Source organism: Anser cygnoides, chromosome Z (assembly GCF_040182565.1).
Source record: "Anser cygnoides isolate HZ-2024a breed goose chromosome Z, Taihu_goose_T2T_genome, whole genome shotgun sequence".
In the NCBI taxonomy this organism is placed as follows: Eukaryota; Metazoa; Chordata; class Aves; order Anseriformes; family Anatidae; genus Anser; species Anser cygnoides.
The window spans coordinates 63,899,019-63,919,198 of record NC_089912.1 but is presented as its reverse complement, the minus strand read 5'-3'; the positions used below and the strand labels follow the sequence as shown (position 1 = coordinate 63,919,198).

The 20,180-nt window shown below is 60.0% G+C and overlaps 2 protein-coding genes across 17 annotated transcripts in view; both read left to right on the top strand.

Moving 5' to 3' along the window:
• The window catches only part of ATOSB (atos homolog B), a 37,135-nt gene extending 23,073 nt beyond the window's left edge, over nt 1-14,062 (top strand). For 9 of the 16 annotated variants that reach the window (XM_048053946.2, XM_066988712.1, XM_048053945.2 and 6 more), the window contains 9 exons: nt 5,755-5,847; nt 6,555-6,756; nt 8,282-9,535; nt 10,395-10,453; nt 10,754-10,850; nt 11,191-11,349; nt 11,611-11,679; nt 12,328-12,533; nt 13,130-14,062. In XM_048053946.2, the coding sequence (XP_047909903.2) occupies nt 8,459-9,535; nt 10,395-10,453; nt 10,754-10,850; nt 11,191-11,349; nt 11,611-11,679; nt 12,328-12,533; nt 13,130-13,283 (1,821 nt within the window). In that variant the 5' untranslated portion in view covers nt 5,755-5,847; nt 6,555-6,756; nt 8,282-8,458 and the 3' untranslated portion in view covers nt 13,284-14,062. Of the gene's footprint in view, nt 1-105; nt 223-1,886; nt 2,040-2,642; nt 3,251-4,898; nt 4,969-5,754; nt 5,848-6,554; nt 6,757-8,281; nt 9,536-10,394; nt 10,454-10,753; nt 10,851-11,190; nt 11,350-11,610; nt 11,680-12,327; nt 12,534-12,744 lie in introns of those variants that run through there. The other 7 variants (XM_048053940.2, XM_048053937.2, XM_066988710.1 and 4 more) reach the window with 5 other exon arrangements.
• Nucleotides 14,063-14,186: 124 nt separating this feature from the next.
• Nucleotides 14,187-19,980, top strand: STOML2 (stomatin like 2). The gene is made up of 10 exons (XM_066988719.1): nt 14,187-14,306; nt 14,674-14,826; nt 15,167-15,266; nt 16,130-16,188; nt 16,549-16,650; nt 17,229-17,363; nt 18,094-18,238; nt 18,557-18,636; nt 18,856-18,984; nt 19,659-19,980. Exons 1-10 carry the CDS (start codon nt 14,274-14,276, stop codon nt 19,788-19,790), a joined length of 1,068 nt encoding a protein of 355 aa, XP_066844820.1. The 5' UTR covers nt 14,187-14,273; the 3' UTR covers nt 19,791-19,980.
• The last annotated feature ends 200 nt before the right edge of the window (nt 19,981-20,180 follow it).

Sequence of the window (20,180 nt, the reverse complement as noted above, 5' to 3'; positions counted from 1 at the left end):
AGGTGGCTGGGGGTGGGTGTTGACTGAGGGAGAAAAGAGGGGGCAGCTGAGGTGTGAGCAAAGAGGTTTCCATCACCCACTGATTGCCGTGCTGACATCCCCCAGCTTGCAAAGCCTCAGCCCCCAGCCCCAGAGCACCCTGCCAGGGGCTTACGCAGCACCAAGGAGCCCGCTCAGGTCATGCTGCCCTGCAAAAGGGAGCGGACAGGATGGGAGTTAACAGTAAGTGATTTGCCTTTCCTTTAGGGTCAAGTTAAGCAGGTCAGGATAGAGTTCCCCAGGGCTTCTGATGCAAGAATAACCAACCCCAGGGTGTTTTTCCTCCTCTTGGCACATCAGATAGTCAGGCCGAGAGGACTGTTAATCCTCATGTTTGTGCTTCACTTAGCGTGGTGACGACCTAGTCCTGCTTGGAGCTGGCGGATGCCTCCCTTGGACAAGTGTCCTGCTGAACACGTGGCAGCACGTAGGTGCCCCGGTCATGGCCATTGTGCTTCAGCAGACGTGGTCCCTGCCCTTTGCCAGGACCCATGTGGCTTCCTGCAGCCATCCTGCGAGCTTTGTAAGCACAAACAGTGGGAAATTTCCCATCGGTTCCAGTTGGCACCGGGGTCTGGGACAGAGCCACCAGTCTGTGCGGTCACACAACGGCCGCAGTCCCCGCTCCCTGGGCTGCCACCCACGGGACCAGCGAGGGGACAGGGAGGGCGCCTGCCCTCGTGTCCCTGTGTGGGGTGGCACTTCTTTTGTCACCCCGGGGTAACCACCACCGCAAGGTCAACTCCAGAGTGTGCACGGTGCTGAACTCCACAAATTCTCCTCGCCATAAAACTTGCACGCATGGTGCTGGCTGCACTTTCCCCTCGGGAGCGGCGGCACACAGCGGTGGTTACCCCGAGGTGGAAAGACACGGCGTTTGACGAAGCGAAGCCAGCCCGGAGGAATTTTCCCCTTGTGGCCAGCTGTTGTCCTGGGCCTGGCTTGCGTCCTGCAGCACTTCCCACCCCACACGTCCTCGGGGAGGGGACCGGGGCCGGCCCACCCTCCGTCCTCCCTCCGCCGGGCGAGCGGGTGCCACGGTGGGCTCGCGGGGGTGAGTAGCTGCGGTGCAGCCCGTCAGCATCCTGCTGCCTCCGCAGGGATCCTCTTGGGCAGCGGAGAGTTTTCCCCACCCCCAGCTCTGCTGCCGCTGCCTCTTTGTTTTCTGGCAGAAGCCTCCGTGCCTTTTCATCGCCGTTGAGGCGCTGAGCAGGAGCCTGCATGTGCCGTGAGCGCGTCTCGCCGGGGACGTGACGTGGGCTGCCAAGCTTGCTGGGCTGCGCATCGCCCCGCGGGGGCTGGCGGGCGGCTCCGGGGGTCTCCTTCCCATGGGCTGCCCCTCTGGCCGAGCAAGGCTTCGAGGCCGCCGCTTTCCTCCGATAAACCTCCTGTCTCGTTGGCAGCGCTTCTGCACCTTGCCACAAGTGGAGTAAGTTGGATGGGGAGGGGACGGTCCCCAGCTGGGCTCCACGCGGGGCTCGCCGTCGCGGTCCTCCCCGTGCCATCACTCCTGCTGGGCAGACACCTGAGAGGAGAGCGGCGCGGGGGGCTGCGGATCCCGCGGCGGCGGCTGAGGATTGCGTGTGCTGCGCCTGCCTCTCCGCGTATTTGATCTCCCGACTTCCAGTGGGGACTGAATTCCTGTGCTGGATTCTGGGCTCAGCTCTTGTGAAAGGATCCAATTATTTCAGAGCTTTGAGCATCTCCATTTGCTGCCCATATTTGCAGCGCCCGGGTCTGCGCTGGCTGGAATTCCAAGTGATTAACGTGAGTGTGACATCCCTCCTAGGGGTGTTATCTTTGCTCGCTGTCCCCCACCGCCCCCCTTTTCCTCCTCCAGCAGCCAGCGTGCGAGACAGGCAGGCAGAGACAAAGGTCTGTCCTCAACCTGGGCTGTCCTCCCGGTGAGCCGAGCGGCTGCTGCTGCGTGGGATTTCCCCGCTCTGCGTGCTGCGGGTTTCGTGGGCTCCCGGTTTGACGCCGTAGGCTGCATCGCGGAGGTTTGAGCCTGCTGGGCTGGGTGGGCAGGGGGTGCTGCCGGCTTTGGAGAGCAGCCCGATGGTCCTGCCGGGTGCTGAGCTGCCTTTCATTCTCTGACTCTTGCTTTCCTGGGGGAGAGGGGCAGCCGTGCATGGAGGGGAGGCTGCCGGGGACGGGGTTTGGGCAGGGGGGAAAGCCACACACAGGTGGCCGTCGCCTGTAGTATCTGCCTGCAGACCCTGCCAGCCCCCTTCCCAGCCGCAGGCTATTGTCAGCATCGCTGATGCCGAGGCAAGGTGTTGGAAGAGATCCGGGTGCGGGGCGTCAGGTGGTGCAGGGGTAAAGCCTGCGGGCTTCCCGAGCTCCCGGGGGAGCTCTCATTGTGTTATCCCGGCTCGGCTGAGCGGGAGGGCTCGGACCCCACGTAGCCTCCCACGGCACCTGCCTGTGGGGATGGGGATGGGGAAGGCACCGTGGGGCAGACCCCAGCCCGTGGCGGGGACGGGGGGCATCTGGGCACCTGGGAGCTCTGTCCCGGGGGGGTGTTGTCACCCTGCAGCCATGCGCTGGGAGGGTGTCCCCTCCTGCGGGCTGGGAGGGAGGGAGGGACAGTGCAATCGGGCAGAGGGAGGCGTGGGGTCTGTCCCTGGTGCTGTCCCTGGCGGTTTCCAGGAGCTCGCACTCCTGATGTGGGCACTGCCTCTTCCCGTCTGGGCTGGGGCTTCCTCCCTGCCATCAGCACAGGGGCCAGCACTAAGCGAGGCTCTGCAGCTGCGTAAATCTGGCACAGCAGCGGGCCTCCTTCAGAGCCCCCGAGAGCAGGGCTTGCCCTTGCAGCGGGGCAGGGATGCTCCCTCCCTCTGCACCCTCTCTCCTCCCCTCTCCCTCCTTTCCACCAAGCGTGAGCTCCTTCCTCCCCAGCCTGAAGCCCATTCATCTTTCCCTTCAGGCACCATTTGCTCCGGCAGCACCTCTCTAACTGCCTTCTCTCCAGGATTGCCGCCTCGCCCAGGGATGGTGCTGGAAGTGGTCCCCAGCCTCGCCTGTCCATACCCCCGCTGACAGCCATGCACCTGATCTTGCAGGCCACAGAGAAACCATCCTCTGACGGCAGCATTGCTGCTGGTGCTGCCGTCCTTCGGGTGTGTGATGGGAACTTTCTGCCTGCCGGCGCTTCTCAGGCTCCGCTCTCAGCGTGTGCCAAGGACCTTGTGGCTTTACACGTCCAGTGGTTACGTTTTCTTCCTTTTTCTGGGTTCAGATAGGACTGACAGAGCCCTGACTTATCCTCTAGGCAGTCACTTTCCAGCAGTTTCCGTTGCTTCTTCTCTTGCCTCGTGCTCTGCACGTACCGCGGGTGATTCTCTGCCCTCCTGTAATGCCAGCCCCTCTCCTGCCTGAACCCAGGGAGGCTGCAAGGGTTTCCTCGGCTCTTCCCAGGACAGGGAGCAGAAGGCAGTATAAACACCAGCTTGGCATTGTTTTTGTTGTCCAAAAGGTGCAAGAAGGTCTCTCATCCGTGCCAGCCCACGGTCTTGGTGCTCTGCCCCAGGCAGCAGTGCTCAGACCTGGCCATGTGTCCCCTTGTCTCGCTGGCCTTGGGAAGCCGCGTGGGTCCCTGCTGGGGACCTACTGGGTCCTTTTGGGCACAGCTCTTGCTCTCCTCTCCCTGGTGTGAGGTACCCCTGTCCCAATGCTCTGCCCGTCCTGCCCCCAAATTACCCCCAAAGCTGCCCTTCCCCAGGTCTAGCCAGGCTGGGGGAAGAAGGGGAAGCTCTGGATCCTGGTGCAGGGAGACTCTGGCCAAACCACAGCAGGGCTGTGACCCTGGTGGCACCGCAGCACCGCAGAATGGAATTTATTCTCCTTCAAAATGTGGTTGGTACAGGGGGAGCTCTGCCACACAGCAGCCATCCTGCTTGTCTGGATGCTGGGCTGGGGCAGATGACTGCCCTGCTGGCCCCATTGCTGTTGGAGTGGCCTGGGAGCTTGGTGTGAGCAGGGCAGAGAGCAGGAGGAGCTCTTGCCAGGCTTCCCCCTGCAGGCAAAGCCCATTCAGTCCATCTTAGAGCACTGGCATGGGCCAAAACACCAGCAAAATCACAGCTGCTTGGGCTTAGGAGGGACCAAACCTTTGGTGTGGGCACAGGGAGCCCCGGGTGGCACCTGTACAGCTCTGCGGGGCTGGGGAGGACCCAGACCTGCTCCTGTCCCATCCGGGCTGCCAGAAGCAGGGCTCCGGAGATGCCTGGCTCTGGGGGAAGAAGAAGGGAGAGATGTCCAGGTGATGTCTCCCTGTCCCTGCTGTAGGTGCGGTAGTTTGGGGTCCCTGTGTTGCTCTGTAGAGGGGCTGTAGGCTCCAGCTGGGTGCTGTAAGGGGCCCGTCCCTCCCAATGTGTTCAGGAAAGGAGCAGTGCTGTGCTCCTGCTGCTCCCTGTCCCAGCTGCAGGGCATGTGAGGGGGTCCCAGGTGTGCTTGAAGGTGCTTTTGGGGGTAGGCTGGGGAATCCTGGTGTTTCCCTGCACGGTGCATTTGGCAGCAGCATCTGGGTTGGCAAAACAAGGTGCAGCCACTCAGGCTGGGGGTGCACACTGCTGCCCGGTGACTGGCGTGGAGATCTCGGCTGGGACAGGTTTGTGGTGTCAGCATCTCCTGATAGACTCCTTTCCTCCTGCAAGGGAGCTGCCTCTGGGGAGCAAAGGGCTCAGCCTGCCTGCCTGAGGACTTGGGAAGGGCTGTGGCTGCAGAGGGGCGTGGGTCAGAGAAAGAAAGGCGCAGGCTGAATCTGCACTTTTGTCCTGCGTGGACACGCACAGGAAGGATGTGGCTTTCTCCCGCCGCCCCATGCTGACTCTTGCCGCCGGTTTTTTGTTTCCCAGTGGCCAGGCGTGCCATGGAAGTCATGGTGGAGATCTGCACCAGGATGGAGGAGGGAAGCAGCTACCTGCGGTGAGAGCTCTTCCCATCCCAGGCAGGCAGAGCACAGTGTGCCAACGCTGTGATGTCCTCCTGTGGCTGCAGGCACCCACATGCTCCTCTGCCGGCCTTCCTGCAGGGTGCCAGGAGGAGCTGAGCTTTACAAAGAGCTTTTGTCGAGGCTTCGGACCAGGGGGGTGGTTGTGCTGCAGCGTTGACTTGTCCTGCTGTGAGTGATCTGTGGGAGCTGGCGTGTTGCATCTCTGTTCTGGCTGCACGCTGGTGGTGCTCTTCCCCTGGCTCTGATTGAGGTGGCTTTTGGGCTGGTCTGCTCTCGGAGACTGGGACTAATTGCAAATCTTACTGGAAATGTAACGAGGGAACAGCAAGTTTTCTGTGGCAGCCAAGGTCAGGCCACATGTTCATTGTACCAATGCAGAATTTGCTGCACCAGGGTGCCAGAAGGAGGTGCAATGGGGTGTTTGGTGCCTCTGAGCATCCCTGCAGGGATTTTGTTCATGTGCCTGGCCCTGCTGTTTCCAGCTTTCAGAGCACTGCTCGTGGTCAGATTGTTCAACAGGGCACAGACAGTGGCTGCCTGGAGGGAAGCTCCATGGCTGAGGCTTCATGGGGAGGGAGGTGCACGGTCCCCAGCGGTGGGCAGCACTTCCTCCTTCACCCAAAGCTTCCTAGGACTGCAAAGCTCCTGAGCAGCCCCATAGCAGAGGGACTGAGGATGGAGGTGCCCAAAGGCTCCTGCCTGCTGTGTTGCACCATGAGCTGCTGCCTGGGTTAATTCTCCTCTTTGCCCTCTTCCAGGCATCAAAGCAGCAGTGCTGGTGGATCGTGACCACAACAGAGCTGTGTTGCATCTGCAAATCTACTTCACACATCAAGGGTGCCTCTGAGCAGGTGAGTGCTGTGCACGTGGAAGGATTGCTGTCTTTGCTCTGGGGGAGGCTGATGGGAGGGCGTCGTGCTCAGGGTAGTGAGGCTGCTGTTTTCCGCCATCCCTGCCATGAATCTCTTACCAGAGGAAAGCAATTTCAAGCCCTTTTCCTTGTCTGTATGGCCAGAAAGCGTCCTGTGCTGTGGGCAGATGGGGTGTACGGGCATGAGCCCGGTGGCTAGCTGGAAGCCCAGAGGCTGCCGGTGATCTGCAGCGTCTTGGAAGGCAGGCCATGGAATGATCACCAAAAAGAAGTAGGGATCTGTTCCTATACGCAGGTTTTCATGCAGGAAGGCGAGCAAAAGGGGTGTAAAGGACAAGCAAGATATGAGAGTTTACAGCTTAGCTTAAAGTATTTGTGGCTTAAATGGAAAGTAAAGTGAAAATACTGCCTGAGGTGACCTATAGATTCATATGACCTTTGGATCTGGGAGAGGCTGAACTTCAGTACTGCCTTCTCTGCCTGTTTGACCCTGTGGGCAGGCAGCACCAGGCTTTGGGCAACCTGGGCTGGTGGGAGGTGTCCCTGCCCATGGCAGGGGGCTTGGAACGGGGTGATCTTTAAGGTCCCTTCCAACCCAAACCATTCCGTGATTCCAGCCTCCTGCCCTGCTCTTGGTGAGCCTCTGAATCTCACCAGCCCTCCATCTCACCCTTTCTTTGCCCTCAGAGCTGCTGTGGAGACTGAAGAGCTGGAGAGGACGGCGCAGAGGTTCGGAGGCACACCGTGATGGTGGGAGCCATTCCACGGCAGCCACGCCGCTTCTGGGGGGTGCCTGGCTGGCAGGTGTCTTCAGCGAGCTGTGCCAACGACAGCCCACGGCGGGACGGGGAGGTTGATCCGGAGCACAGTGGGGTTCTGCTGCAGAGGGGTGAGTGTGGGGGCAGCCAGGACGGGCTGCAGCATGGGGGTTACGCAGCCTCAGAGAGGGGATGAGATTGGAAGGGACCTCTGGGTCCATCTGGTCCAACCCCTGCCCAAGCAGGGACACCCAGAGCAGGGTGCCCAGGACCACGTCCAGGTGGCTTAGCCTTCTCCCCTCCAGGTTGAGCAGTCCCAGCTCTCAGCCTTTTTTCATAGGAGAGATGCTCCAGTCCCTTAATCATCTTAGTGGCCCTTTGCTGGACCCTCTCAGGTGTGGCCTCACCAGTGCTGAGCAGCGGGGACCTGCTGACCTCCATCGACCTGCTGGCACTGTTCCACATAATGCAGCCCAGGATAGCATTAGCCTCTTTGTGGCAAGGGCACACCACTCCCTTGTGGTCAAATTGGTGCCCACCACGACTCTCAGGGCCTTTTCAGCAAAGCTGCTGTTTAGGCATTTGGCCTCCAGCACCTACTGGTGCGTGTGGACACCTTTTGTTGCTTCTCTTGAAGCCCCTGGCCTCAACTACCCTAGCCTGGCACCTTCTCATCCCTATCACAGCGGGGATCAAAATACCAATGGTGGCCTCAGTCTCCAGATGGCCTTGACCTGCTTGGAGAACTGCTTCCCCTGTTGCACGCCTGCCCCCGAGCCTTTGTTCCACAGGAGCGGAGAGAGCTGCCGGGACAGGCAAATGGCTGTTTGTCAGGCTCTGAAGCTCCTCGGTGGGCCAGTGAATTTTCAGCAGACATCCTATCTTCTCTCCTCTTGCAGACATTTTAGGGTTTATTGTGCCAGACAGCTCACGGCCAGGATTCTCAAAACCCTGAAATTGGGCTGAAAATGGAGATAGAAGCCTTGTGCTGCATGAAGGAGGCTGAGTCCTCGAAGCAGGCAGGGATGGGTGATAATGGATGGTATGGGGTGGATGGATGGTGCAGGCACCTGTGGTGGGCTCTGCAGCCCCTGGTGCCACCCAGCTGTTTCAGGACTCTGGTCCAAGCTGGCAGAGCTAACTGTGACAATAATTCAGGTTCCCTCATGTTGCACAGAGGGGTTCTTGTCCCCACCGTGGGGCTGGCAGCCTTGAAGCCAACCCTGCCTCCTTTAGCGCATGCGGCTGGGGCTGGTTTCTTTGGCAAGCGCGCCGAGGTCTGTTTGCTGTTGCCCAGAGGGGTGATTACAGTCCAGAGCCCCTGGGACTGGTCTGACCTGCCTGACTCCTGTGCTCCAGAGCAGCACGAGCACGTCAGGTCCCTGACAGAGGGCAGGCCCCTTTCTCCTCACTTGTACAGACTTGTCCCTTGTAGCCTCCAGCCCAGCTGGAGACTCCTCTCTGTGCCCAGGCCGGGAGGGAAGTGCTGATCCTGCAGGTGGGTGATGCTGTGGGGTTCCCTGCAGAAGCCACACTGGGCTGGTTCCTCTTCCCGTCCCCGGGGAGGGAGGTCTGAGCAGGGCTGCCCACCTCCCACAGCTCCAGAAGGCAGGACGAGGACCCTGATCCCGGCTGACCTCTCTCTTCTCTTTCCAGATGCTGCGCTGCAGCACATCCCGTAACGGGGGGCTCACTTGGACGTCCTGAGGGAGAGGGTCCAGCTCCTGCCCCTGCCCTCTCACCGTCACCTGTGGCACTTTACAGTCCCCCTCCTGCTGCTGCATGGGCTGTCCTGGCTCCAGCTCCTTGTGGGGCCCAGCCAAGTGAGGCTCCATGCGGCACATCCACGCGGAGACGTCCCTGCCCCCGGAGCCCGGCGCGGACTCCGGCCTGCCCCGACCCAGCGGAGAGGCGGCCTTGGAGCCTTCCTCGCAGCGCTGCACCCACCACGGCATCCTCATGGGCTACAACGAGACGGAGATCAAACGCCAGAAGGTTTACCAGGTCTCCATCTTCTCCCATCTCTCCAGCTCCTCCGAGAGCACGGAGCAGCGGGCAGGCAGCCGGCCGGCTGTCAAGAGGGGCTACCCTGAGCAGCGAACTCCGGAGGGGGTGCGGGATCCCAAACGAACTCACTGGGGTGGCGGGGGGGTGGACGGCAAGTGCGACAGGGGCCCCGGGCAGGCTGCCCTGGAGGATGACGATACCTTCGAGGACGGTCTGCTGGTGGAGGAGCTCTCCCTGTGCGGCTCTGCCCAGCACTTCTCCCATAGCGGGCTGCGGGTGGTGGAGCACCGGTGCGAGGGCAGCCCCAGCCGCAGCCCCAAGGCCAGCAGAGAGGACAAGCCGCAGGATGCCTCCTCCTCCAGGCCTCAGCACATCGCTTGCAGTACTTTGCACACGAGAGATGGTTGTCCCGTCCCGCCGGGGGATCAGCCCGCGGACTGCGGGGAGAACGGGGAGCGGGCGAGTGGCCACAACCTACTTGACCTTGATTTGCACAATATTGCACAAACGTCCCAGCTGGACTCTGGTGGGAGGAGAGAAAAGCCAGGGAGCAGCCCTGCTCAGAGCAGCAGGGCTAGCGGAGGAGAGGAATGGCCAGTGGCGGCCAACGGGTGCAAGGAGCCCCCGGCTCCGCAGACAGTGCTCAGCCCCGAGCCTGGCAGCCTGAGCTCCCTGGAGAAGACGCCTTGCGGGAGCAGCCGGGTCAGCGGCAGCAGCTGCCCGGCCAAAAGGAAGCTGCTGCCCGCTGGTGAGGTTGTGGCCGACTCCTGCTCCGAGGATGAGAGCCTGTCCTCACCGGCGAGGAAGAAGAGGGCCCTGCCGTGCCACCCGGTGCCCACAGCCTGCCGCAGCACCGACGCCAAGGGGGCCCCTTTCTGGAACCACCTGCTCCCCGCCGCCAAGGTGAGCGTCGCTGAGGGGCGGGAGGAGGCAGGGAACAGCCTGGAGACACCCAGAGCTGTCCCTCTTGGGCACATGGCCCACGGTGGCACGGCGCCTTGTCCTGTCCCAGTGCCACAGCGCAGTGGATAGTCATGAGCCCTGGGACATGTCTGTTGCCTGCCACCGATCTGACAAAAGCGGAGGCACCCTGGCTTGTTGCTGCTCAGAGCCAGGATGCGCTGTGCATGGGACACAGCTCCGTCCCGGTCCACGTGGCCTTTTGGTGACTGTCCCCCAGCCTGGCTGCCCCCAGCACTGCCCTTACAGAGTGAGGTCCTCCAGCAGCTTCCCTCAGTTTTCCAGCCCGGTCATGCCAGCTAGCTCCATCACCCCTTTGTGTTGTGCTGCCCTTTGTGTGGCTTCCAGAAAGGAAAACCCCTGAAAAGGGGGGCACTTTTAAAAGGAAGCAGCAGTGAGGCCCTGGTTTTAATCCCCCACCCTACAGCTGTAGGAGCCTGGCTGTGGGCAGCCCGACCCTTTGCCCAGACTTTGCATGAATCGCCTTGGGATAGGACTTCTCCCAGACTGGCCAGGGAGCTTTGTTGTATGTGTTACTGTTCCTTAGATGTGGTTTATGGGGTGGGAGGCTGCGTGCTGCACCCTTGTCTAGGGTTTTGTCACCACCTTCCTCAGCAGAGCCACTTTGGGAGGGGAAAGACCTGCCCTGGCAGCCAGGTCTGGGTTTGTGCAGCTCTGCATCCTCTCCATGCTTCACGCTGCCCCACATGCCATCCCAGCAGGGATGTGAGGCAGGGCAAGAGGTGGTGCACAGTCCCCATTTGGTGCCCTAACACATTCCTTGGTTTCATGTCCCTTCCAGAGCTCTGCAGATTGCACTGCGGTCGGGAGGAGGCTGAAGAGCGGGCTGCGCCTCAAATCGTGAGTGTCCCAGCAGCTCCTGCCTCGCAGCAGGTCCGGGGTGCGCAGCGATCCCAGCACCCTACAGCCTGCTGTGGGGCGGATGGGTCGGGTTGGGTTCCTGGGCATCTCCCCTCCGCAAGACTCCGGGCTGTGGGGTGGAGGGAGGCTGCTCCTGGGGTTAGGAAAATGGTTCAACTTCTACCAGGGAAAGGGGTGGACGGAGGGACATGTCTCCATCTGCAACAGGGGAGAGGGATCTGCACCCCCAGGGAGATGTGCTCTCTGGTCCCACACTGATTCTTGCTCTCCTCTCCCAAGGCGACATCTCCGGAGCAGCCTCCGGAGGGGAACCCGCTCCTCTGCAGCACCCTGGGCCACCACCACCGTCAGCCACGCTCTGCTGGGCAACTTTGAGGTAACAGCACCCACGCGGTGATGGCCTGCTGGGGAGGCAGGTGGGTCGCAAGGGTTCGGCTGGGCTGGCATCGGGCTGGGAGAAGCTGAGCCCAACGGGAGCCGGCTGCTTTCTATGGCAGTTGGTATGGGGCTGGGTTGCTTGTCACCAAGGGCCTCGTGCACGTTGGCTGTGTGACGTGGCAGCTGCTCACCGCCAGGACAGCTCAAACAGCAGGTTCTTCTCCGTGACAGAAGGCTGGTTTGAGGCCGCCTATGGCTGGATGGGATCTGTCTCTGAAAAAGCAGCCAGGGTCCCTTTTGGGCAGCCTCCAGTCCCTAACGCTTCCCTCCTCTTTCAGGAGTCCATCCTGAAGGGGCGCTTTGCACCGTCAGGACGCATCGAGGGGTTCACAGCAGAGATTGGTGCCAGCGGCTCCTACTGCCCCCAGCATGCCACTCTGCCTGTGGACGTCACCTACTTTGACATCTCTGAACACAGCGCGCCCTCACCTTTCCTGGTACGTGCACATGAGCTGGGCTCGTGGGGGAGATGAGTGAGGGGCTGTGTCCAGACACTGCATGTCCTCCGGGGCTGCTCTTCCCTGGAGAGCTCGGCTCAAGCAGCCACACGTCTGAGGAGACCACCAGCTATGCCAGGAGCAACAGTTAACCTGCAAAGCAAAGAGAAAGTGGGGTCTTGGCCCCATGCTGCATCCCAGCTGGGCTTTCCGTGGGCTTTTTCTCTCTCTCTCTCACACATGCTGTTTATTTTGCCCCAGGGAGTGATTGACTTGGAGGCCTTGGGAAAGAAGGGTTACAGTGTCCCCAAAGCTGGAACCATCCAAGTGGTGAGTGGTAGCTGGGCTCCTGTTGCTCCCTGGGGTGGAGTTATCCATTATCACAGAATCTTAGAATGGCTTGGGTTGGAAGTAACTTCTAATTCCACCCCGCTGCCATGGGCAGGGACACCTCCCAGCAGCCCAGGTTGCTCAAAGCCCCATCCAGCCTGGCCTTGAGCGCTGCCAAGGATGGGACAGCCACAGCTTCTCTGGTATTGTGCTGCTTAGCTGGGGCAGCAGCCAGAAATCTTTGTGCAGAGGAGTAGCATGGCCACCAAGAAAGCACAGTGAAGGGAGCACAGGACCCCTAGGGTGCTGGCAGGAAGACAAGGGGGCAGGAGATGTGGGGAAGGATGAGGCTGGTGGGGTGTGTATGTGCAGTGGGGATGGGATGGGAACATGGGAGTAGAGGTGGGAGGAGAGGATGTAGCTGTGGGCCAGCTCTGAGTGACCTGTGCTGGTTGTTCTGTGAGGGACACGGACTGGACAAGAGCCGAGCCTCAGGCAAAGCCCCTTGGGGCTGGTGTGCGGCAAGGACAACTCTTCTGGTCCCTTGTGTCCTCTGTTGTTGCCCCCAGACACCCCAGCCCTGTCCTATGGATCTGTTCCTGGGCCCTTGCCACTCTGACCCCCCACCCACCCATCCTCTACCCCCAGACCTTATTTAACCCCAACAAGACTGTGGTGAAGATGTTCTTGGTGACGTACGACTTCCAGGACATGCCGGCCAACCACATGACCTTCCTGCGCCACCGCATCTTCCTGGTGCCTGTGGGGGAGGAAGAAGGGGCCACCGTGGCCCCCAGCGAGCCATCGGGCACCAGCCCGCCCCGCAGGGTCCTCTGCTACCTGATGCACCTGAGGTAGGGCATACGGGGTGGGATGGAGACCTGTCCTGGGCTCCCAGACCCCCTTCACCTATGTCCCTGCTTCCCCCAAACTTGCAGCCCCCTCTGGGGTGGCAGCCTGACCCCATAGCCTTGGGGAGGAGTAGGAACCAGCTGCTATTTGCACTGGAAGGGCTGCAGGGAGCTGTTGTCCTGCCTGATGACAGCCACCTCTGTCCCTCTGAAGGTAAACAGAGCGTGGCCACTTTGACCAGGGGCCACAGGAGGGGAAGGAGTTGTGTCCCCAGCTCCTGATGAGGCTGTGTTGCCCATGCTTGCAAGTCTGAGGCTCTTCCACAGAATCACAGAATCATTAAGGTTGGAAAAGCCCTCCAAGATCATCTGGTCCAACCACCCCCCTACCCCCAATATCACCCACTAAGCCCTGTCCCTAAGCACTACGTCCACCCTTTCCTTGAACACCCCCAGGGATGGTGACACCACCACCTCCCTGGGCACCCCTTCCAATGCCTGACCGCTCTTTCTGAGAAGAAATTTCTAATTTCTAACCTGAACCTCCCTGGTGCTACTCAGGGCCATTCCCTCTAGTCCTATCACTAGTCTCCTCCCAGGTTTCACAGCTCCAAGTCGGGGAAGATCTACCTTCACGACGACATCCGGCTGCTTTTCTCCCGCAAGTCGATCGAGGTCGACTCGGGGATCCCCTATGAACTGAAATCTTTCACGGAGATGCCAAGGAACCCCTGCTACTCGCCCTGGGCCTGACCTTCTCCCTCGCCCCGGGGCTGCCGGGGAGCTCCCAGCCCCATGCTTCGGGGAGAGATGAGTAAAGGCGAGATGAAGCGCTGCCACCTCCTCACCCACCCTGATGTCATGGCTGTGCCCCCCGCCATCACCGAAGGGGCTTCAGGAGGAGGGACAGGGACAGCCCCAGCACCCCAGGGACATGCCCAGGGCTTTTGCCAGTGCTGCTCCGAGCTGGGAGGCATGGCTGGAGGCGAGGGGGGAGGCTGCTTGTGCCCATCCCCGGGGCACGAGCGGAAAGCGTGGAAAGTTTGGAAAGTTTGTATTTATTAGTATTTATTGTCACTGGGGGGGTGGAGGATCGGGGGCGCTGCTCTTCCCCTACGGGTGCGGGATGAGGCCCCGAACAGCGGGGGCTGCACCCCCAGCCCCATGGGGCTGCCAGGGGCCAGCAAGGGTGGCCGTGTCCCCCTGTGGAGGGAGCGGGCGGCCGAGTTGTCAGCGGGGGGGGGCTCTGTTAAAAGCCAGTGGCGAGGCTGAGACTCGCTGGGCGCCATCTCGGTGGTGGCTGAAACATCGTGGGGGGGGCGTGCTGGTGAATCCCCTCACCCCTGCGGCTGGGGAATGACAGAGGAAGGGGGCCAGACCCGGGCCAGCCTGGAGCAAGGGAGCCCCGCGGGTCGCCGTGTGTGTGGGGGGAGATAAATTTGGGGTGGGGGGAGAGACGGGGGGGGGTGGGGGAGGGCCGCCTCAGCAGCGAGCTGCCCCCCTGCCGGAGCGCCGCACCGGTACTTCTGTGTTGGGTTTTATTTAATAAACGTTTGGAGACCGAGCCCGGCCTCACCGCTTCCCTGAGGGAATGAGGAGCGGGGCGGGGGAGGGACACGACGGGGAACCAAGGCGAGGGACCGCTGAGGCGGGCCGGGAGGCGGCGGGAGGGCTCCGGAAGAGGCGGTGCTGCCCGGGGAGGTTCCGGGGCGGCGGGCGGGGAGCGGCGGCGCTGAGGGAGCGATGCTGGGCCGGGCAGGGCCCGGGCTGCTGCGGGTGCGGCCGGGGCCGGGCACCGCTGAGGGGTCGGGGGGCGGCGGGTGGGGGAGAACCGCGGGGTAACGGAGCTGCGGGGCCGGGAGGGTCTCGGGGATGGGGGGGGGAGGGTTGTGGCCCCCTACGAATAAAGCGGGGGGTGAGGGAAGGGGCTGGGGGGGAGCTCCGGAGCCGGGGGGAGCCCCGTGAACAGCCGTGGTGCACAGACCCAGCCCCCTTTGGACAGTACGCGTGCCCTGAGGGTGCTGGCTGCGAGCCTGGAGGGGGAGCAGGGGGAGGAAGAGGAGGAGGGTGAGGAGGGCGGTGGTGGCTGGCGGGGGGCTGCCCGCCCGCCGCTGGGCTCCATCCCTTGCCTTCGGTCCCGCAGCGCGCCCAGCAGCTGAAGCGTTCGGCGTGGCTGGCCCCGGCACCGCAGCGGCTGAACTCCGGCCTGCCCGTCAACATCGGGGTGCTCTTCGTGCCGCAGCAGGAGGCTTGGGTGGTGGAGAGGATGGGCAAGTTCCACCGGATCCTCGAGCCCGTAAGGAGCTGATTTTCTGCCCTTCTGGGCCTGGCAGGTTGCTGTCGCTGCGGCGAGGCGCGTGCTTCACACGAGGAATCAGGGGATGGTCAGAGCAGCCGTGCTTATTCTGTCAGGCTGCGATCCTTTTAGGTGCCCGCAGACTAATTTCCTTTAAAATTGTGTGTTAAAAGCAGTGAGAAACCTAAACTCACCACGTTTGTTTTGCCCGAAGCATCTGCAGCATGTCGCGTACTTGGGCTTTGTTTGTTCCTCTCTCTCTAGGTTGTCTGAGCTCTTTGGGTGGGAAAACTTCTGCCTGGCTTCAGGGCTCAGCTGCCTGATCTCACCTTTTTCGCAGGGTTTGAATTTCCTCATCCCTTTGCTGGATCGGATTCGTTACGTGCAGAGTCTCAAAGAAATTGTCATTAATGTCCCAGAGCAGTCAGCTGTCACCCTAGGTAAGGAAAAGGTTCTGTCTCCTGCCCTTTCCCTTTCCCTGCATCTGTGGTGAACAACGGACAGCTCAAGGATGAGAGGAAATGTCCCAGACTCCTAGAATCGTAGAATCATTAAGGTTGGAAAAGACCTTCAAGATCATCTGGTCCAACTATCTCCTTACTACCAACGTCACCCACTAAACCATGTCCCTAAGCACCACGTCCAACCTTTCCTTGAACACCCCCAGGGGCGGTGACACCACCACCTCCCTGGGCAACCTGTTCCAATGCCTGACTGCTCTTTCTGAGAAGAAATGTCTGTGGACTCAGACTTGCCCATACCCATGACACTATGACCAGCAGAACCCCTGGACGTCCCGTGTGCCCCTCTGCGCTGCTCCACTTCTTGCCATGATGAATACGGCAGGCAATAATCAATTTTTTAGATTTCAAAAGTTTTCATGTGTTGAACCAGGAAAAATCTTCCCTGTGATTTTGTAAATGACATACAAAAATTTTGTATCTGGTTGGTGGACTTGTCTGTTATAACTCTAGTGTTAAGTTTCTTTTTTTTCCTCTTCCTAAATCTTTTACCTGTTAAGATAGCTACAGCATTAAATGTTTTGATCTTGACACCTGGAGGTTTCTGGTGTATTTAAAAGTCAGAGTGAGACATTTTGTAGAGAATGTAGGGATCCTTCTTACAAAGCATTTTAAACAAGGAGATCTATTTCAGCTAATCCCTCTCTCTGTGCCACACTGTTGACAACAGGAAGGAGAGGAATGACTGCCCAGCTCTGCTAATTCTGTCAGGGGAGAGGGGGGCTGCCATGCCTTTTCTTTTCTGCTTTGGTAAACAGGATGTGTCATTCTTTTCCTGGCAGATAACGTCACGCTGCAGATTGATGGAGTGCTCTATCTGCGGGTCATGGACCCCTACAAGGTACCGTCCCTGCTGTACTGGGGCCCAGCTTGACCCTGGAGGCACGAGGCAGCTTGCAGCCTCCAGCACCCGTGGCGGTGCCCTGCAGGCTCTGCGTGTGCAGCCTCACACAGCCGGCCACCATGGCCAGCCTCTCCTGGCCTTCTTCTCTCTGAGATGCATGCTCCAGCCTCTGTCGGGCTTGCTGTGCTCCACAAGCGGGTGGGTTGCGTTCCCTGGGACTGCTCTCTTGGAGGAGGAGGTTGATGGGGGTGTCTGTGGCCAGTTTTTCATGTTAGCACAACCTTTCCTCACCTTGCCTCTTTCGAGATCCCTTTCAGCAACACCACAGGCTCTCTTGTTTTTGCTTTTGCTCCCCAGGCCAGTTACGGGGTGGAGGATCCTGAATATGCCGTGACCCAGCTGGCCCAGACCACCATGAGATCTGAACTTGGCAAACTCTCCCTCGACAGAGTATTCCGGGTGAGCAGGGAAGGTGGATACCAGCGCTGCCAACATCTGGCAGCATCTCGAAACCCTGCAGGGCCTGTACGGCCAGGCTGATACATATAACACTAACATGCCCTTTGCTTTGATGGCGTCTGGCCTCTGTTTCAATCAACCTGTTTGTGAATCCTTGGAGATGGGTCTTGCCTTGGATCTTTTTGGCCAATGTCCACACCCAGCTGGCGTGACTGTGTTTCTCTCAAGTCAGCTACACTTTGCTTAGGCCCAGTGATGAGTGTCCTGGCTGACCTGGTTCAGGGGGGCTGTAACCCTTGTGCTGCATTTACTGGACAGAAGCAGGAGCGTTTGTGTTCCTGGGACATCTCTGTATCCAGGTGTAGACCAGATGCTTGTATCAGCAATTTCGATTTGGGGCACTGCCCTTTCTAGGAGAGGGTGACCCCTCCGAGAGATGTGGAAAGCGTCTTGCCCTGCCCTACACTTCCAGAGTTGGGGATTTTCTGGACGAGATGAGGTGTCTGTTTCATTTCCGACCCCTGTCTCATGCTAAGCACCTCTCCTTTGTTCTCTGCTGTTTCTTTTGTACCTGCCAGGAGCGTGAGTCCCTCAATGCCAACATAGTGGATGCAATCAACCAAGCCTCAGACTGCTGGGGCATCCGGTGTCTGCGCTACGAGATTAAGGACATCCACGTGCCCCCCCGGGTGAAGGAGTCCATGCAGATGCAGGTTCGGCTCTCTGGGTGGGCGATCTGGAACGAGAGGGAAGTTTCCTCTTCCATGAAGCATGTCTGTTCTCCATCCAGAGCTGGCAGCACTCTGGGCCGTCCTGCAGGGAGGGAAGCCTGTTGGCACTTTGTCTGTGAACACACAGCTATTGAGTAAATAATTCCCATTCTTATTTCTGCAGTGGTGGCCCCTTCCTGGTACATGCAAGCTCTGCCAGCTCTCTTTAAAATCCCCGGGGCCTGCTGGGCTCTGCAGGAAGCAGATCCCAGAGCTGGAGGTCTCCCCTTGAGAAAAACGGAGTGCCAGAGCCCAGGGCAGGCTTGGAAGGGGAGAGGGGAAGCGGGCTGGCCTGTTAGATGTGGACCAGACTGAGGAGGGTTGTGTGGGCTGGTGGGTGCTCTTGGGAGCAGTTTCTGTGAGCTGGTGGTGCCCAGCGGCGTTACAGCAAGTGCCCCACATGGAGTCAGTGTGGTATATTGTGAGCAGCATGCCCGGGACCAGGGCAGTGTGGCGTGTTGTGGTTTGTGCTCACTGCTGCAGCAAACTGCATCTGGGAAGCAGAACCAGCCCTCGCTGGGGATCACTCAGAGTTTTGTAGCTGTCTTCTTACCCTTTGCTAAGTTGCACTTGCACAGTAGGGACGTAGAAGTGTGTCTTTCCTGCGCTTGCCCCATGGGTGGGATTCCCCCAGAGTGGCTGTGGCAGGCAGGCATCTGACCTGTGTTTGCAGGTGGAGGCAGAGCGACGGAAGCGTGCGACAGTGCTGGAGTCAGAGGGGACGCGGGAATCTGCTATCAATGTGGCTGAGGGGCAGAAGCAGGCCCAGATCCTGGCGTCGGAAGCCGAGAAGGCTGAGCAAATCAACAAAGCTGCTGGTAGCACCTTTGGCTAGAATGTGCCTTGAACACCAGGGGATCTGCGCCCCTCTGTATTGAGGGGTGATGCTCCCTGGGAGCGGATTGCACTGCTGTGAGCCCGGCTGCCTCAGCTCTCATTCCTCCCTGCTGGGACCCTCAGGCTGTGCTGCAGCTGGTGTTGCTTCCCCACAGCCTGGGGCAGCCGGAGAGGTGTTGCAGAACAATTGTAGTGCTATTGTTAGGGAAAAGGAGGCGTTGCATGCACCACATTTTCTTGATGCACTTCTTGCAAACATGTTGCCGCTGTTCTGATGTGCGTTCTGTGCTTCGTTGCAGGAGAAGCCAATGCCATGCTGGTCAGGGCCAAGGCCAAGGCCGAGGCCATTCAGCTCTTGGCGGCTGCCTTGGCCCAGCAGGTGAGTGAGGGCTCCTTGGGGCAGCCAAAGCTTTGATGCCAGCACGGGGAGGTGATCCCAAAGCTGGGGTGGCACCTGGCTTTCTCGCAGATGCCCCCTGGCATCTTAGCAAAGAGTTTTGCTGACATCTGGGGCAGGCTGGGGATGCGGGCACGGCTGAGCTCTCGGTGGTACGTGACTCAGCCTCCTTCCTGATGAGCCTCGGCTGTCTCTCTGCAGCATGGCAGCGCGGCTGCCTCCCTCTCTGTGGCCGAGCAGTACGTGAGCGCCTTCTCCAAGCTTGCCAAAGACTCCAACACGGTCCTGCTGCCAGCCAACACCGGCGACATCACCCACATGGTCGCACAGGTCAGTGTCAAAGGAGGGACCCTGCCTCTCGTCAGAGGCTGAGGGAGGTGAAGGTCACAGCCCCTGTGGGGAAGGTGATGGTGCTGGGAGAGAAGAGATGTGGACATGAGGAGGAATTTGGCCCAGTGGGTGGGTGTGAAATAGAAGGTGTGGGCTAGGGAAGCTGCTTTGCAGCGTCCTGTGGGAACAGGAGGGTCTCTGTTGTGGCAGCCCCTGGCTATGGGACTGGCCTGAGCCAGCTTGCAGCTGTAGGAGACAGCACCCTTCTTATCATGCCAAAATAAGCTGGCAAAAATACGAGATGAGTGATGACTTTCTGTCTCTTTGAGGTGGAAGTTTGCCTCTTCCCTCTCCGTCCCTGTGACCAAAGAGGGCTGAACAGGGATTTGGGTCAGCTTCTGAAGGCACCGCTGTGCACTGGCAGGAGTCCCCCATGGGGCTGTCTGATACTGTGGTGTAGCACGGCAACGTCAGGACCTCGAACAAAGCCCCTTTAGAGTCCTCTGTGGCCCTGCCTACCTTGTGAGACCTGCCCTGTCCCAGCCCTGTGTGTGTCCTGTCAAGAGTTGCCACAGCCCCGCAGCATGGACATTTCCCGCTGCCCCACAGGGCCTTCCCAGTCCCCGTAAGCGTGCGTTGTCTCTCCTCCCTGATGTCTCTTTCATTCCCTGCAGGCCCTGGGCATATACACCACACTGACCAAGACGCAAGCTGTGAAGACTCAGGATGAAATACCTCCAGCCCACGGGGACCCCCAGCCCCCCAGCACGGAGGTGCTGAAGGCAGAGCAGGCGACCTCCAGCTAGCGGGGCCTGGAGGACACTGGACACGCCGACAGCGCAGCACCCGCGAGAGAGGGGACACTAGCTCAGGGCCTGCCGGGCTGTGGAGAGCCCTGTTCTGCTGCCCTCCCCAGTGGGACTCTCTTCTTCTTCCCTCGGCCCTAATTTTGTATTTGGATTAAATCATGTAATAAATAGTACTGGTGCTGCAGCACATCCTCGTGGTGCTCAGGGCTGTGTATCAACACGGAAGGACGCCGCACGAGGTGATGTTCATCCCGAGCAACTCGGGGGCCGGGATAATCTGCAAGAGGATTGCTGTGTGGGGCCGTGGGCTGCCTGTCCCTGTGGCAGGATTTGCGTGCAGCCTCGCACCAGGCTGGGTTTCACCTCACACGTGGTGGCTCGAGCTGT

Coding starts and splice junctions, on each gene's coding strand:
- STOML2 (XM_066988719.1), top strand. CDS start 14,274: ATGCTGGGCCGGGCAGGGCCCGGGCTGCTGCGG. Junction 15,267..16,129: donor GCAGTCAGCTGTCACCCTAG/GTAAGGAAAAGG, acceptor TTTTCCTGGCAG/ATAACGTCACGCTGCAGATT. Junction 18,985..19,658: donor TCACCCACATGGTCGCACAG/GTCAGTGTCAAA, acceptor CATTCCCTGCAG/GCCCTGGGCATATACACCAC.